The 18,089-nt window shown below is 45.6% G+C and overlaps 1 protein-coding gene across 10 annotated transcripts in view; it reads left to right on the top strand.

The window, feature by feature from the left end:
- Nucleotides 1-18,089, top strand: part of NOS1AP (nitric oxide synthase 1 adaptor protein) — a 318,633-nt gene that overhangs the window by 230,779 nt on the left and 69,765 nt on the right. For 9 of the 10 annotated variants that reach the window (XR_008383255.1, XM_053607757.1, XM_053607762.1 and 6 more), the window contains one exon: nucleotides 1,430-1,503. Coding sequence is in view for 9 of the 10 variants with exons in the window: in XM_053607757.1 (XP_053463732.1) it covers nucleotides 1,430-1,503 (74 nt within the window). In the remaining variant the exon portion in view is untranslated. The remainder of the gene's footprint in view (nucleotides 1-1,429; nucleotides 1,504-18,089) is intronic. The other variant, XM_053607758.1, reaches the window with a different exon arrangement.

The following is an 18,089-nucleotide window of genomic DNA, read 5'->3' as shown; positions in this document are numbered from 1 at the left end:
CAGTAAGTAGACTACGTACAAAGAAAGGCAGTTATGGTCGTAGGAAGTCTGGAAAATGTGTCAAGTGAGGCATGTTTACAAAATGTGGGATTTTTATATAAAGAAGGAATTCTGGACTTGCTATATTTATATATTTGAAGGGGTTCTTATTTAGAGAAGGGGTGAGTTTCCTTGTTCTGTGTTGTTCTGAATTTTATAGAGTAGCCGGTAGAAATTATGGGAGGACATCGTTCAAATTTTAAATTAATTTGTTTTGTTGTCAGATATTAAGTGTTTATAAGCCAATCTAAAATCCACCTCTGTGGGCAGGATTGGTGTTGAATAAAGATTTAGGGATTTGGGTGGCACATGTGGCTCCAAGGAGTAGGGTGCCAGCCCCATATACCGGAGGTGGCGGGTTCAAACCCAGCACTGGCCAAAAACTGCAAAAAAAAAAAAATTGGGGGATTAAATGAGGGGTGTGTGTCTGTGTGTGTACACGCGCATGCGCGATATGTATGGTGTGGTGTTTGGTGAGAAAATGTTTCTTCCTAATCTGCCAGGGCCTGGACGTTTCCCTTATTCCCTAGGGGAGACCTAACAATCTCCAAGCAGTGACATGTTTGAGAGTTGCCGCCCTGGGTGTTATCTCTGAAGAACCCACTTTATACTTCCCTGCTCCCCTGCCCCACCCCTGCCCGAGTCGCTCTTCTTCCCCAGTTTCCCTGGACAGCACTGTCTCTGTGACAAAGGGCAGTAGAGGTGAAACAGGATTCCTTGCACCTGGGGTCAGACCCAAGGGCGTGGTTGGCCGCTGACCCCGGGCCTCCCCTCTACATTGAGGTGCCGCTCCCCTGCCCCAGCACTGTGCTGGAATCCACTCTTCTTCCACCCCTCGTCCCCATTGTCATTCTCACCCCCACTTTAGAGGGGCTCCTTTATGTTCACAGGAAGTTAGAGTGCAGCTGGGACAAAAGCTGGGTAACTCTGGGAATGTTCTAGTTAACTTAGCTGGTTTGTCTGGCCCTTTATGGGAGGGGAAGTGGGACCTGCATTTCATTTGCCTTTGGTAGCATCATTCACGTCTCCCGAAGCCTTCTCTTTGCCCCCATCCCTTTCGTTCCTCCTGCCTCTCCCACTCCTCTGGTTTGATGCCTTTATTTTTTCTTATGATTTCTCCAATAAATTTTTATCTGGAGTCTGACTGGGGCCTCCTTGGCTCCTGCCTGAACTCTGAGCCCTGGAAAGATGCTCTCCTGAAGGGCCTGAAGGAACTGATCAGACCAGACACTTGACATTTCCCACTTGTCCTTGTGGAGAGGTCAACTCTAGGCTGCTTAGAGGGAAAAGGCAGGCTGGGAGCAGAACGTGTATGTTTGCTTAAGCGTTACTAGCTCAGTGTGTGCCCTGGTTCTGTAGCTGAAGACAAGCCTAACTTATTCATTTACAGCTTCTTTTATTGCAGAAAAAGGAGTGGACGTGGGATGAAAGCAAGATGCTGGTGATGCAGGACCCCATCTACAGGTAAGAGCCTGGCCCGGTGCTGGGGCACTGCCCGAGCCTCAGGACCTCTGCCCTCTCCTGGAGCCATCTGTCCTCTGGTGGGTCCTGATGCATTTAAATAAACTTCTACTGTGTTCCCTTCTGAGACATGTTTCTGCTAGATATAAGTAAGACAAGCAACCCTGCCTTATCTTTAAGACAGAGAAGGAAATTATTCTGGCCATGCTGGGTTGCGCTAACGAGCGATGGAGTATTTCTGCTTGTTGCTCAATTCAAATCTCATGAATTGTAATTGGAGACATTTTCAGTTTGTGCTAGCTTTGTCCTAACTAAAATTCCATAATTGCATATGTGTTGATCGAAATGTATTTTTTTCCATCACCCTCTGCTCACAGTTTCCCACAGTTGTCTCTACCACCTCTCTGCCCCTTCAGAAATTAAGCATAGAGAAGGCTTGGTGACAACATAAGAAAGAGCAGAAACTCACAAATGCCATCTCCAGTGCGATGATCTGAATGTTTTTATTTTTCTCCCAAATTCATATGTTGAAATCCTAACCCTCAGGTGATGGTATTGTGAGTTGGGGCTTTTGAAGATGATTAGGTGGAGCCCTCAGGGATGGGATTAGTGGCCTTACAAAGAGCGAGCTAGCCCCATGGTGATATCTTTCCACTATGTAAAGACACAGCTAGAAAGTGCCATCTATGAATCAGAAAGTGGGCCCTCACCAGGCACTGAATCTGCTGGTGCCTTAATCTTAGACTTTCCAGCCTCCAGAACTGAGAGAAATGAATTTCTGTTGTTTGTAAGCCACCCAGTTTGTGCAGGTTGAACTGACATACACCCAGAAATTGCCTTCTTTACGATTCCCCTAGAAAGTACGTGGCTGCCATCCCTATGTATTCCCTCGGCAAGAAGAATACCAATAGCAGTAACATGTAGAAAGCCAGGGCCGTCCTGGTAACCATGGTCCCGGGAACCGTAGCAGGACCTGAATCATGGCAGCCATTCTTGTGTCCTGTGTCTCGGCAGACCAAACCCCCACCTCAGCCCTTCTTGTTTTGCGTTTTTCTTCACTAGGAGACTTAGAGTCCTTTAGGAACTCGGGGACTCAGGTTTTGATTTTGTTTCCATGCTTTTCTTGATGAAGTTGATAAGGGTTGGAACTCGGCTGTGCAGTTGGCAGCGTGGTAGCCCTGCCTGCTAGTCAAAGAGCAGATGCCTGTGAAATGGAATCTCCATTCATTCAACCAAATACACAGGTGTGAAATACTCATGCCAGGTAATTTAGTAGACGAGTGAAGTGGGTGAGTCACAGTCTCCTGTTGTTGGGAGTTTTAGTCTAGCAGAGAAATGGAGGATGGAACAGAACACTGTGTGTCTGACAAAATAAGATTCTTCCTCTTAAGAGGAAAAATAAGAATCTTGCCCTGTGTTCCTGTGGTTCCTTTTAATGTTTCTTGAAATGGTTGCTCTAGTGCTACTGTTCCTTTTTGTTTTGGTTAATATGTCAGTCTTAAACCCCTAAACTGTGAGGCTCTTGAGGGGAAAAACTATGCCCTCCTCACTTCTGCATATATTTGGCACCAAACTTGTGTCTGGCTCACATGAGGCACTTAATACACGTGCAATAGGTGGATGGATAAATGCATTGAGTTAACATTAAATATATGGAAATTAACATAAGTGTGATGGTGTTTCAACCGGAGGGAATAATAAATTACCTTTGACTTGAGTATGAGAAAAGGCTTTAGGAAACAGATTGCATCAAAACCTAGCTCGGAGAATGTCAATGGTCAGATCTCTGTCATTTGCATGTTAGGAAGAGTTTCCTAGTTTTTTTTTTTCCTTTTCTTCTTTTTTTTAATGCTGATACTATACACAGAGGGTGGCCGAAAAATGTATACACAGTTTAAGAAAGGAAAAAATTGTATTAAAATTGTAATACACAATATATATTGATAACATTTGTTATCTTGTATATTGTATCTTGTATCTCTTATAAATGTAAAAGTCAAATGTGACTTGAATATTACAATTCTTTTTTTTTTTTTTTTTTAGACAGAATTTTACTCAGTTGCCCTGGGGTTGAGTATGATGGTGTCATAGCTCACAGCAACCTCAAACTCTTGGGCTCAAGTGATTCTCTTGGTTTAGCTGCCTGAGTAGCTGGGACTACAGATCCTGCCACAACACCTGGGTATTTTTTTTAAAGACGGGGTCTTGCTCTTGCTCAGGCTGGTCTTGAACTCCTGAGCTCAGGCAATACACTTGCTTCGACCCCCCAGAGTGCTAGCATTATAGGCATGAGCCACAGCACCCAGCCCAAGTATTACAATTTCAATACAGTTTTTCCTTTCTTCAAATGTTTCTATTCTTTGGCATCTGTAAAAATGTGGCCTCTTTGTGGATGCTGTCCTAAGTTTGAATCTTGCCCTTTTGCTGGTTCAAAGAAAGGACTTTCTCCAAAGTCATTACATATCCCAAACAAGATGCTGATTTTATTTTTTAACAGCTTTATTGAGTATAATTGGAATACAAAAAATACACTCCTAAAGTGAATAATTGGTAAGTTGTGACACATGTATACATTTGTGAGTCTGTCACCTCAGTCAAGATGTTGAACACATCTGTCACCCTGAAAAGTTTCCTTGTGCCTTGTGATAATTCTTCCCTCCCGTCCCTCCCATTTCATGCCCCTAACTCCTATGCCCCCCAAGCTACCACTGAGGAGGAGAGGTTCCTGTAGGGATAAAGATCAAAAGTTTTTAAAGTATGTATTGTTTTTCAGCATCATTATTTGTCAAAAGGTTAATTTTACGCCATCCTGACCTGGGATATTCAGGTAGAGTCACGCAGTTATGAGAGAATGTAGATGCTATAACGATTAATCACTCTTGCTTTGTGGAGCCGAAGAGTACTCTCAGTATTTAAAGACTCTTAAAAATAACTCTCCAAAATCCATGCTATCCCTGGAAAATCAGATAGAGACCTCCCAGACAGACTTGACCCTGCACCTTCCTTTCCTCCAACCTCCACATGCCTCAGCTCCCAGCTCCAACTCTGGTGTGCACTCTCCATTCCTGTTAGACTCTGGAAGGGGCTCAAAACAATGTATCTGGAGGAAGGTGCAGACCGGGAGCCAGAGCCACACATATGTCTCACATGCCCTCTGTGTGATTCATAAGTGCTAGGGTAACATCTGTACCTTCCCGTACTGTTTCTGCAAGGATGAAAGTCTTCTCCTCCTTCAGTCTCCATTGTGAGAGGGTTTCGAGGGGCCTCTGCTGAACTGGGAAGGCTGGTAACCAGAGGTCCTGAGGCGGCCCAGCCTGCAGCTCTCTCCCTGACTTCTTATGTCACTCCTGGGCTGCCCTATCTGGCAGATGTGAGCGTCCCTCACTCTAGTCAGGAGTCATGTTTCACCCAGAGTTGATGTTTTTATTTCCTCTGGCTTCAAAACCTTTCATTGACAGTGCCTTTTCATACATATGCATGAGTAGGAATTACCCAATTTTACGCTTGGAGGGCCTTATGAACTAAGAAGGGGAAGGAAATATCATTTATGCTGTCTGGCTTCCGCGAATTCCCAGGCTGCGCTGTGATCCCTTGTCACCCTGGTAGGAATGCCCCTCCTAATGCCCTTGCCACCCTTTTCTGCCTGTCCGTCATGTCTGTGCACCTGCACTTCCTGCAAGGCGAGCTCCCTTCTCTGTGAGATTGCTCAGCTGTTCTCCCCTCCCTCAGAACATCTTTGTGTCATTGCCAGCTCTTTCTGTCCCCTCCCTCTGTTCTGACCTGTCTTTGCTTGCTTCTTCAGCTCCTTGAACTTTGAACTGTGTTCCTTCTCCATCCTCATGGATTCTCCATAGGAACACGTCAGGGCTGTCCTATCCTGAAATAACCTCGCTTCAGCACTGCTAACCCCATTCAAGCCTGTCTCTGGTAACCCTCCTTTCCTTCCCAAGACCCTGCACTGTCTCAGTCAGGGCCACCATCCCACAGTTGATAGTGGTTTCCACGTGTTTGGAGAAACATTCCCCTCTGTGTCTGCTGTGCATGTTCCCCACATCTCCAAACACACCAGCACACCCTGTGCCTCTGCGTCACTCTGCAGCACCACCTGCCGCTTCTCTTGTTTCTCTTATTTCTGTTCTTTCCTTCTCTTTTGTTTACTTTGAACCTGACACAGTTACACATATTCTTTACCTTTTTTTAAGGGCAAGTTCTACTTTATAGTCTTTATTCCTCTTTCTAGGATAGACAACATCTCTGGTGCTCAGTGAGTCTCAGTAAACTCCTAGAATGGAAGTGAGTCCCCAACAAGGGATCGATGATGCACAAATCATTTGGGGCCTCCTAGCTCTAAGTCACATGCCCACACTAGCACACACGTCCCAAACCGTTCTTTTCTCCTCTCCTTCTTCCTTTTCTTGATACCTTTTTTCCCAAAGTCACTGTATGCCGCTCTGCAGAAAGTGCTGGAAATGCAAAGAAAGTAGAGCATTGCTTGTCCTCAAGGTTCTCCCTGTGACTTCTACTTTCTGTCACAGTCTTCAGATAAATGTTCAGGGGAATGTGATTGAGGCTTAAGTTTTTAAATGACCGAGTAACACATGCTTATTACTGAAAGTAAACTGATGAAGAGTTTTTATAAAGGAAAGTATCAGTGCTCTTCTGTCAACACCGATTCCTTCTCATGCCACTCTGTATGCAAGTGTGTAGGCACTCAGATACTTCATTCAAAGTCTAACATTATTCTGTGTTTACTTCTATAATTAGCCTATTTTCTTTCAGTATTATATCAAGAATTTCCTTCCATATCTGTACTTAGAGTCTTTTCATGATGACTGTGAGAATTCCAAAGTGAAAGTGATATTTTAGAAAATAGTCTGGCTTAGAGAGGCACCTGTGGCTCAGTGAGTAGAGTGCTGCCCGATATACCAACGGGTGGTGGGTTCACACCCGGCCCCAGCCAAACTGCAACAAAAAAATATCTGCGCATTGTGGCGGGTGCCTGTAGTCCCAGCTACTCAGGAGGCTGAGGCAAGAGAATCACCTAAGCCCAAGAGCTGGAGGTTGCTGTGAGCTGTGACGCCACAGTTCTACTGAGTGAGACTCTGTCTCTAAAAAAGAAAAATAAAAGAAAAGAAAATAGTCTGGCTTGGACTGCAGTGAACTCCAAGTGGGCTGTGTCATCAAGGAGAGAATGCCTGGTACTCTGACCGTAATTGGGAGAGAATCTGGGTCTGGCCAGAATGGGTGACAGCAACAGAAATGCACGGAAAGTGGTCTGTGAGCTGTGTTAAGTACGGACCATTTAGACCAGTAAATGAGGGAGGGAGTAGAGGCCCCAGAAACCTCAGCTTGAAGCTCTTGTAATCTTTCTATTCTTTCTGTCTTTGGTGGCATCTGTCCCACTTGATTTGAAGTTTAGTCATGGCAATCTTTAATTCGGTCATGGTGAAAGAATGGAAATTTGTGTCATAGTAACTATAAGCATGACCACCGTGGAGACAAGGACCATACCTGCTTTTTTAGCCAATATTGTACCCCTAGTCCTGGGAGGATCCTTAGGACATAGTAGGTGCTCAACTAAACAAACACTTCCTGATGAAGCCAGGACGGCCTTGATCTGCTTGCTTTCTGCATTAAGACGTTCATTTCAGAAAAGCTCCTATAAGCCCACTTATTCCCTTGGTGGCCTTTTCTGCCCTTCTTAGTGGCTTGAAGCACAGCCCAAGTGAGGCACAAAGCTCGCTGGAAAGTGAGTAGACATGTGCGTGGCAGAAAACCGAAAACAAGTGTCAGAGCAATCAAAATGAAACTTCTGGATCCGTCTCTCTGGGACTGGCCCGAGAGGGCATCTTTTATATTAATAATGATGAGAAATCAAATTAGGCCAACTTTAGAAAATTTCACATAATTAAATACTGTCTACCGGGGAGAGAAATACCCCGTGGAACAAGTAACCAGGGAACAAGAAAATCAGGCTGGTCCCGGTTGTGCTACAAAATGACTGGCTGGCTTCAAATTTCATTCCTCTGTGCTCCATTGTATCCTTCTTGAATGCATAAAGGGAAGTGATTTAGAATTTGTGCAAAGCATTGAAGGGTCTTAGATGGGAAAATGCATGTGAAGTAAAACGGACACTTCTTCCCTTGACTTCACTCTGCTACCAAATAGGCGCCGCCCTGCGTGTCCATCAGATGCTATTGACCTATTCTGGAATACAAATACCTTTGAGAATCTGATGAAAACTGGATTTTCTTCCCCCTAAAAAAAAAAAAAAAAAAAAAATTCTTGCAAAAATTTGAATTTTAGGAGAATTCACAGGCCCTGTAGTCCTGTAAGGTTCAGAGATAAGATATATATATATTTTTTTTATGAGCACTGTATACCATCTTTGACTATTTGCATCTAAACCCGGGAAGGTTTATCATTGGCTGTTCTACTTCTCAAGTATACACAGGAGGAGAAAAGGCAAGCCAATCTAACTTTCTTTATAATTTAATGTTTGAATGATTAATAGATTTTACTTACTAGCCCAGGAGTCGTTTGTGTCTTGTTAGGGGAATCATTATTCAAAACCAGTCTCTCGTTGGTGAGTTTCAGATTATTAAAGAGGAGAGGATTTGTGGAGGAGGAGCCCTTATGGTACCTCCGTGTTCTTGAAATGACACAGATTATGGGGATGTGGGCATAGGGTCTGTATTTCACACTGACATGTAGGGACCTTGTAATGGCCCAGGAAAGGGCCACTGTGTGACCAACATTACCCCCAAAGGCAAATAAAGAAAGACTGTACCTGACTTGGAGCTGTAGCCTCTGCCTGATCATCCTTTATTAATAGCAGATACCCTCCGGGGTGGTGGTAGAACAGTGTCATAGCTCATCCCACAGCTCATCCCACAGTGGCTACTTGGGCATTTTGTCCTCAACGGTCTAAACACTGTGTCACAGTGCCCCTGTCCTCTAGCCTGGCTGCGTAAGCTCTCCGTGGGTTCCTCATTTTATCTGGACACAGATGGGAGGCAAGGTGGTGAAGCCACACCCCTGGGAGCGTAACCACATGTGAGCCTAGGTTTCTGTGCTTCCTGGTGGCTGACCTCAAACCATAGAGTTAGAGATGACTGGGAGGTGGGGTGGGATGGGAAAACCTAGGTTATCTGCAAGTCTCCACACCCTTTATTAGGATATATGGGACCTGGCTCCTGAGGAATTACAGTTGCTGGCAGAAGTCACATCCAGCCATGATTAATGGAGAAATCCTCTGTATTTGACTTAACATGTCTGTCTGTCAAATTCTTATTTATCTTTCAAGGTTTATTTTAAATACCAGAATTCTTTCCTGATTTTATTCCCACCCTCACAGAGGAGATCTAATTTCTGTTTCTCCTTTGGACTGCTGAGGCTATAATATCCCTGAAGTTTGTCATAGTTATTTATCTGTCTTGTATCTTTTTATTAAGAACTGTGTCTTGGGCGGCGCCTGTGGCTCAGTCAGTAAGGCGCCGGCCCCATATGCCGAGGGTGGCGGGTTCAAACCCAGCCCCGGCCAAACTGCAACCAAAAAAAAAAAAAAAAGAACTGTGTCTTACTATCTTTGGGGCTCGTTGGCCACTATCTTGCAAATACTAGTGCTCAATATATATTTGTTACATTAATTGATTTCTTAAAACTTTGCAAAATTCCCAAGAAGTGGGCACATTCATTCTGTATCCTTTTATCCAGGACTGAATTGGATGCGTGAACCAACCCATCTGCAAACATGAGTTGAGCATGATTTCTGGGGAGAGTGACAAGAAAAGGTTAACTTTAGAATATCAGAATGTGTGTCCTAACAGGAGCGAATGGGTAGCACACACATCATTACTAAAAAGGTGGCCTTCCCGTTGATAACCTTGAGAAACAAGAAGTTACCTCTCGATTAACCACTAAGCAAAGCTGCCTTTGAAAATGCACACCTGCTCCATGAAGGCAGCCAGGGATGCAGCCTGGTCCTGTTGCTGCTGTACAGTTAGCTCTTTGCTTTAAGGACTGATTAACTTCATGTATGTGGTTTGTCTTGACCTTTGACTTCCTCTCTTATCCCATTTGTTGCAGTTTTTACTGATAATTCATAATTATCAGAAAGTGGATGGGAGAAACGAAACCATTGTAAATGATGAATGTATTCATCTTATTTTTACTAATGACCCAATAGAAGGATTATTTTTTGAGAGGGGTTGAATAAGAACCACCTCAGAATGGCAGCCCCTGTGGATGTGATCTTCACGTGAGCTCAAGGTCTCCCTTTAGCACGTGATTAATTGTTGAGATGGTCCTGACTGTTAGAGAGGGGAGGTACCGCAGGTACATTTCCTTCCAGAGTCAGAGCAGCTGGCCAAGCTCCGGGCCATGGTCTATCCCCGTACTTCAACACTGTTAGAAACATGTATGTGTGTACATGTTGCCATACACACACAAATATACACATATGCATATACATACATCTATTTTGGGTGTGTATATATGTGTATAAGAAGAATCTCCTCAGCAAAAAAGCTAAATCCAGATTCCTCCCAACTGCCTTTGTTCACTGGTGGGAGGGACAAATCCCTAAGGAAACAATTAAGCCTGTCAGACACCTCAGCTGATGAAAAGAAATTTGACAAGCTAAGTATAAAAGAGAAACGGCAAGAGCTCATGAACCAGGTCCCAAGAGAGCCCCTGGCCAGGCTTCCACATCCTTCCAGCTCTGTGTATTTACGTGAGCTCCATCCCTCATGACAGCCAGGGTGAATTCATATGCATTTCCTTCCTAAGAAAATATTTCTGATTTCTCATGCTTCCTTTTTGATCCATGTTGCATTACTGATAATTGTCCCCACTCTTAGGAAAGGAGAAGTAAGTAAGGGACAGGTAAGATGCAGGTCTGGGCAAAAAAGTAGCCTTTGCTTTTTATCAGGACCCTACACTAAAAATTATACCAACCTCTTGCCTTAACCAGCCTCATTCATGTTTACATCAAAACAGCTGTCTACCAGGGAAAGGCTCAGTTACTTCAGAAAGGCCAATAAAATGCTATTTAAGAAGGGGAGAGGGGGACAATCCAGGGTAGGACTGGCTCCCACCTTAGTGTAATCGGTGCTCTCATGCATCTGGAGTGAGCTCCTCTGCTTGGGCCCTGCCTTCTGCTGTCTCTGAACCTTGAGCCCTCATTTCCCCAGATCTCGAGGCTATTTGTTCCTTATTTTCCTGGTCTGTTTGTTATTTTCTGGCCTAAAAATAGGCTCTAGTTTTGCCATCCTATGAAGATGCCCCTCAGGTCCCATCTTGTGTTTTCACTGCCAGACTCTTTGGAGTAGCTGCATTTGTTGTTTGTACTTTGAAAACTCCCCCTCCCTTTTGAGCTGCGTATAACTGAGCTTTGCGAACTCCCCTGTGAGACTGTCCTTCCTAAGGCCTCGGTGATGTCTCAGTTGCTGAGTCCCTGGCTTCCTGTCTGTCCGCATCCCGTTTAGACTCTGAAGCACTCACTGCTGTGGGTCTTTCCATCTCTCTGGGACTCCTCCCTCTCTCAACTTCCATGATGGCTTCCTCTTGCTCCTCCCATCTCCTTGTCTTTTTCTAGTTCCTATTATTTTGCTGATGTCCCTGCCCTGCGCTCTGTACACACCATTCAGGGACTCTCTCCATGAGCCCCTCCTCCCCGTTCTTGCTCCTCAGGGGGTCTCACATTTCCCAAGGGCTCGGCACCCCCTCCATGACTCTCAAGTCTGCGCTTCTCCCTTCTGACACCTCGTCTGCAATTGTCTTAGAGGCAAATCCATCTGCTTTTGACTCTTCAAAGTTGATGGGTCCAGAACCACAGTCTTCTTCTTCCGTGCCTGTCCCCTCGGCCTTCTCTTCCCTCTGGGCCCTTGTCCCAATTAATGCTCTGTCTGCCCACCAAGTCCCACCCATTACTCAGCTCTGAATCCTGTCCTGCCTCCTCCTCATCCTCAGAGAGAGGGCTCTGGAGTCCATGTCCTGCCGGTGACACCCACCATGCCTTGCTCAGGCCTTCAGCACTTCTCGCCTGCACTGAGGGCTGATGGGACTGGGGCTCGGACTGTGCCCTGCACCACTCTGCTGTGCGTCGTTCACCCTGCCCGTGCCCAGGTGCCCCCACTGACTTACCAAACCCTGATTCTTACAGCAGCGCCCGTGTTTGTAGATGAGACAACTAAAACTGTGTGTTGAAAGGCTCCCCTAGGGGAGTGGAGCTGTCTCTTCCCTGAACAGTCCACATTGCAGTAGCCTCTCTGCTGCCCTTCCCTGCACTCCTGTCCTCCTCCACTCTGTCCCCCATGCCACCATGACCACTGGCTGGTCTTACTCTGTGTCGGTAAATCGGAGTCCCCCAGAACTCCCTGCGTTTGCCCTGAGCCCATGTAGAGAACTCTTGGCCCTGCAGCTGGGCCCCTAACAGTCGGCCCTGAGCCCCTCTGTCCCCATCTCCTAGCAGCCCCTCTGTGTACCCTGTGCTCCCTATACCCAGTCACAATGTACCATCTCGTGACTCTAGGCCTTTGCACATGCACATTCTGTAACAAGGAATCTCCTCATCTTCTGGCTCTGTGGCTCCATGATAGTGGCATCCTGTTGTGCCCCAGATCCAGTTGCAGCCCTCTGCACTGTGCTCTGTGCCCAGGGAGGCCAGCCTGTGTAGACCTGCCCCATGGCACACAGTTCTTCCTCTCTCGGTTCTGGAAACTGCTTACTGCCCTGCCCCTCTGGTCTTGGGGAGCCTCCCTGTCCTCTGTGGTTTCCCTACACTGTCCTCGCCTTTGGGAATAGTCCCGAATTAAACTCCTTGGAGTGCTCAAGTTATCTGCTTCCTGCCAGGCCCCATCAATCTGCTTCCGAGCCTGTAATCCTGCCGCCTCCCACAGATTCTCCAAGATGCAGCTGAGGTGGCAGCTCCCTATGTGCTTCTCCCGATTCCCACGGCAGGTGGCTGCTGCCACCTCCATATTCCTTCGCACCCCGTTCTCCTCTGCACTTGCCTCACTTTATCAGCACATCTGAGCTCCTCAGGCAGGCTCTGAAGCACATGCCACTCCGGATCCTGGGGGACTCTGCTGTAGCGACACAGAGTAAGATGTGCATTTCTTAAAGGTCAGGTTGAACCACCCCAACACCTGCTTCTGGGTGTTGGGGAGACGGAGCTGATGAGAAAAGGGAGCTCTGACATGCAGCAAACAAAAATACTAAGAAGCCTCAAGCAGGGACCATCTTTCTTCACAACCTTTGCCTCACATTTGTCTGCCCTCTGACGTGCCACCTCAAGACTTCCAACCACCCCTTCTCCAAATGTCCAAAGTAAAGATACAAGACTCTTTAAAGATGATTGGAAATCAAAGTAAGATCAAATATGCGTCAGTTCTTTTTTTCCACTTTAAGGTCTGTTAATGGCTTGGAAGTAAAAGTACACATTCCTTAGAGTTAAAGAAAAAGACACTGGATCATGAGTGAGGAGTCATTTCAGGCTCAATTAGAATGTCTTGGACATTGTCCTAGAAGGGGACAGGGAAAAATTAGAGTTGTTGATACTTGGAAACACCAGCCCCAGGTACTGACCTGTTGTCTTGTGCTCAGGTTCTGGGAGAAAGCATGGTTCGGGCCCAGACCACCTCCTCCTCGTTTGTAGCATCAGGCAGGCAGGTCAGAGGAACAGGGGAAAGAAGGTATCTGCGTCTGCCAGCTGGGCCCCGCCAGCACGCCTTTCCCATCATGGCACAGGGGACCCTTACCGGCTGAGCAGGTGACATGAGGGGTGTGCAGTTAGAGTCTGGTGCAGAGCCAGTTATGGTCTGAATCACTAGAACCTGAAGTGGGACCTTAGCTGCCTTGGAAGGACCAATATTTGCTTATTTGTGGGTTGGTAGATTTGAAGAAACTTGGATGAAAGGTGGACAGTCAGGGATAACAAAGAAACCCAGCATGTCCTGGAACCCAAGTGTGCCCCGAAAATCTTACCAATGACAGAATGAATTTTTTGACCATATAGACATCTATGGAGGCATCAAGGCCTTGGAGAAAGAGCTGGAATAAGAGAAGCTAGGTTTCCTGGGTGGCATTAATGCATCACAGGACCCATTTCTAGCCTGGGTATAGAGAGAACAGGGATAATGCAGGTAATGGCAAGTCAGTGTTCAAATGATTTGTTGACAGTTATTAATCAGCTAAGCAGATGATGTAGAAGTTTTAAGAATTTGGTTAAGATTCTGGGAGTTCAAATTCTGGCTCAGACACTATAATGAGTTAAATTGTGTTCCTCTAAAAGGTATGTTTAAGTCCTAAATTCCATACACGTGAATTGTGGCCTTATTTGGAAATAGGTACTTTGCAGATGGAATTAACATGAGGTCATATTATATTAGGGCGGACCCTGAATTCAATGACTGGTGTCTTTATACGATAGGGGAAATCTGGACACAGAGATGTGGGAGAGACAGGGAAGAATGCCACATGAAGACAGAGGCAGCAGATGGGAGTGATGCAGCTACAAGCCAAAGAATGCTAAGGATTGCCAGCAGCCACCGGAAGATAGGAGAGAGGCGTGGAATGGATTCTCCTTTAAGGCCTCTGGAAGGAACCAGCCTTGAGACAGTCTAGCTAAGGGCACCCTCTTGGCCTGTCTCAGCAGTTAATTTATGTTTTACTGTTAAGAAGTTCTTTCTTACTGGGCATGGTGGCTCAACGCCTGTAATTGCAGCACTGTGGGAGGCTGAGGAGGGAGAATTGCTTGAGCTCAGGAGTTTGTGACTTGCCTGAGAGAGAGTGAGACCCTGACTCCTAAAAAATGGAAAACCCAGCCAGGTGCCACAGGGAGTCCCTATAATCCCAGCAGCTTCTAGAGGCTGAGGCAGCAGGATGCCCACAGCCCAAGTCTGAGGTTGCAGTGAACTGTGATCCATTGCATTCTGCTCAGGACTCTGTCTCATACAACAAAAACAAAAAAGAAGTTCTTTCTTACTCAGCACCCATAGCTCAGTGGTTACGGTGCCGGCCACATACACTGGGGCTGGTGGGTTCGAACCCAGGTCGGGCCCGCTAAACAACAATGACAACACTAACAAAAACATAGCCAGACATTGTGGTGGGTGCCTGTAGTCCCAGCTACTTGGGAGGCTGAGGCAAGAGAATTGCTTAAGACCAAGAGTTTGAGGTTGCTGTGAGCTGTGTGAGGCCACGGCACTCTACCGAGGGCGACATAGTGAGACTCTGTCTCAAAAAAAAAAAAAAAGTTCTTTCTCATGTCCCACTAAAATCTAACTCTGGCCTCCTGAACTTTGAGAGATTAAATTTTTGTTGTCTTAAGTGATTAAGATTATGATAATCTGAATTCAGAGAAACTAATACAGATACCTGCTAGCCACGTGACCCCTAGGGTGTCACTAGAGGTTGGAAAGTTGACTCACTTCTGTTTCCTCATCTGTAGAATGGAGATAGTAATAGTACCTACCACCTCATGGTGGTTGTAAAGATAAAATGAGTTTTTACATGTAAAGTGCTTAAGCAAAGGTTGGCAGATGATACCATATTCTTATTGGATCACTTTAGTAAAGACTTTTTTGAGTACCTACTATGTGCCATAAACTCTGTATAAATTATTTCATTTGATTTGCATAACAATCCTGAGCCACCTCTTATCCCATTTTGCAGCTGAAAAAACTGAGATTCGGGGGCTTAGAAAGTAGAGAAGCTGCACCCTGAGGCCTTGTGGCTCTATTCTCTCGGGCCTTCTGTCATTCCCCCAAATCACAGGAGTCTCTGTGTTTACCAGGGCATTAGACAAGGAAGGGTGTGAACCTTTATGATTGACTTTGCACTGGGAAGATTTATGCCTAATGCCTGTCTCCATGACACTCAAGGAAAGTTGATTCATTGCCTTGAAAGCAAGAGGATGAATTGTTCATAAAGAAAGGACAAGAGGAATCTGCAGTTTTCTAGGTGAGATTCCCCTTGCATATACCAGACCCTACGATTTACAGTGTGTTGGTTTTTTCCTCTTCTTTCTGGTGCTGGGAGGGAAGTTGGATTTCTGAGCAAGAGGCTTCAGGAAGCCTGAGGATCCTACAAAGTGGGGTGGATGGTTTCAACCCCCCAAATGTGAGCAAGCTGCATGCGTGAACTCAGATAACACAGACACACAGGAAAAAGAATTGGCAGCCTGTGTAAACAGACTTGGTTATTGACAGCCATCAGCAGGTGACAGCTATTTTGAAGAAATTATGATTGTTGGAAAGAAATTAAAGCCTTTGACGTATATGAAAGGATTTTTGTATGGTGGTTTTGTGAGGGACACTGGCCTGGTTTTTGCTTGCCTGTCAAGTACTGAACAAGGGGAAATTAATTATCCCTGTGCTTGGCATTTAGAAAGTGCTGTGTGATGGTTTGTGGTTGATTTAAGTAAAGCTGGGGAGATTTCAGTGGTACATGAGAAAGAACTTCTTAACAGCTGTGAAATTAAAACATAAATTAACTGTTAAGATAGGCCATGAGGGTGCCTCAACTAGACTTTTGATTGTTTATTCCTTATTCTAGGTACCCAGTAGATCTTTGTAACAACCATTTAGACATTTGTATGATTGTTTTCCTTGAAGAAACCTTAGAAATCAGCTCCTAGGTTTGCATTTCTATGCCTGCATGAAGAGGTGAATTTGACTGTCCCTAGAGGTCTTGGTTCAGAGTGGATTCTTCTTCCAGACCATGTGGATCTGCCAGTTACTGCCCAGTCGTGGTGACATGCAAGTCCTGGACAGTGTGTCCCAACACCTCAGATGTCCATGGAAGCAAATCTGTGACATAAGGAATCCAGTTCCACCAGGGACGGTGTGCACTGTTTCATGAGTTTAGTATCATTCCTTTTTGCCAAATAGCAATCTTCAGGATGGTAATTACCCAGCCAAGCACGGCCGCGGTGAGGAATGAAGATGGAAGTTGAAATAACTTCTAATGAAAGAAAAACTAGCTGGAGTGATAAAGAGCCGTGTGCATACTATGGGAGGGAAACAATAATCAGACTGAAGTGGTAATAGAGGGAAAAATGACTGAGATGACAGATAATGGTATCTAAAGATTGTATTTAAAGTGTTAATAAGAGGCATGGGGAAATAACTGCGCACTGGGGAGAGGAGTGTGACGCTGTGTTCATGCTCTAGGGTTGGGCTGGGGAGAGAGAAAAACGCACACCGGCATCCTGGGGGTGCCGGGGTCAGGGGTGCGTTCCTTCCTATACCTCCTGGTGCTGGTTTCTTAGTGAAGCACCACTAAGGACCCACGAGAATTGCCTGGGCTGGGACGCTTAGGGAGTCATTTCCAAGGGCAGCTGTCCGTCGGCTAGATTTCCCCAACTGTATGCAGCCGGTCTCCAGCAGCAGGTTGGCTCTGTTTTCAGTCTTTTGAATTTTTCACACAGTGCTGCTTACTTTTCCAGAGGTTTTCTCTGGTGGTTCAGAGGAATGCTTGGTTTTGTCTCTGTTATCTGCAGCTTCCTTGGTAGCTTAGCTTTTCCCGATGTGCTTCATTTCCCTCTGTCCTGTGGGCTCAGACATGGAAGAGCAGTCTCCAGAAAGCCCCAGTCCCAAGCAAGCAGCTATGATGTCCACATGTGGGCTCTCATCAGTTTTGGTTTGTTGAGGTTAAGTTAACCTTAGCCTGCTAGGTCCCGTTGTGCCTTCCATAGCTCTGTGTCTTGTAGGCATGCCAGTTTGCATTCAAATCTGCAATTCATTCAAATCTGTTTTAAATCCAGTTCCCAGTCCTTAGGGTATTACATAAGAGTAAGTTAAAAACAAAAATCAAAGATGTTTTCTGTGTCATACATCTGAACTAACTGGACTTGGCTTCCTGTGGGGAAAACGAATAGCCAGGGAGACTGCACTAGAGGTGTTATTAATGAGGGCAGAGTGCCCCCCTCATTCCTAAGCAGGTATCAGGAACCTCCCATATACTCATCAGAGGGTGCCAAGGTATGTTCCTTGTTCCTTCAAGGAACACATCATACTGTGAGATACATGCCCAAGAGGGGTTAGCAGTTCAGACTGCTGAAGGGAAGAGAATCCACTCTGAAGCAAGTCTCAGACGATGCCAAGGCAGAAAGATAAATGCAGCTAGTTCTGCAGGCCTATATAGGTCAGGACTCTGTGGAGAGATGACAGCAGAAAGGTAGATATTCCATGCTAGGAAGTTTTGCATTTACCTTTAAGGCATTAGGAAGCCTTAAAAGGAGAAGACGGGATATAATTTATTTATGAAAATATAACTTTACTGGTTGAGAGCTGGGCTTGATGGTTCATGCCTGTAATCCTAGCACTCTGGGAGGCCAAGGTGGGAGGATTGCTTGAGCTCAGAGGTTCAAGACCAGCCTGAGCAAGAGTGAGACCCCATGTTTACTAAAAATAGAAAAACTGTCCAGGTGTTGTGGCAAGTAGTCCTAGCTACTTGGAAGGCTAAGGCAAGGGGATTGCTTGAGCCCAAGAGTTTGAGGTTGCTGTGAGCTACGACATCATGGCACTCTCGCCTGGGCAACAAAGTAAGACTGTTTAAAAAAAAAAAAGTGGACTGGCAGTAAA

The sequence above is a fragment of the Nycticebus coucang genome, chromosome 10 (genome assembly GCF_027406575.1).
Source record: "Nycticebus coucang isolate mNycCou1 chromosome 10, mNycCou1.pri, whole genome shotgun sequence".
Taxonomy (NCBI): Eukaryota; Metazoa; Chordata; class Mammalia; order Primates; family Lorisidae; genus Nycticebus; species Nycticebus coucang.
This window is presented reverse-complemented; position numbering and strand designations above follow the sequence as displayed.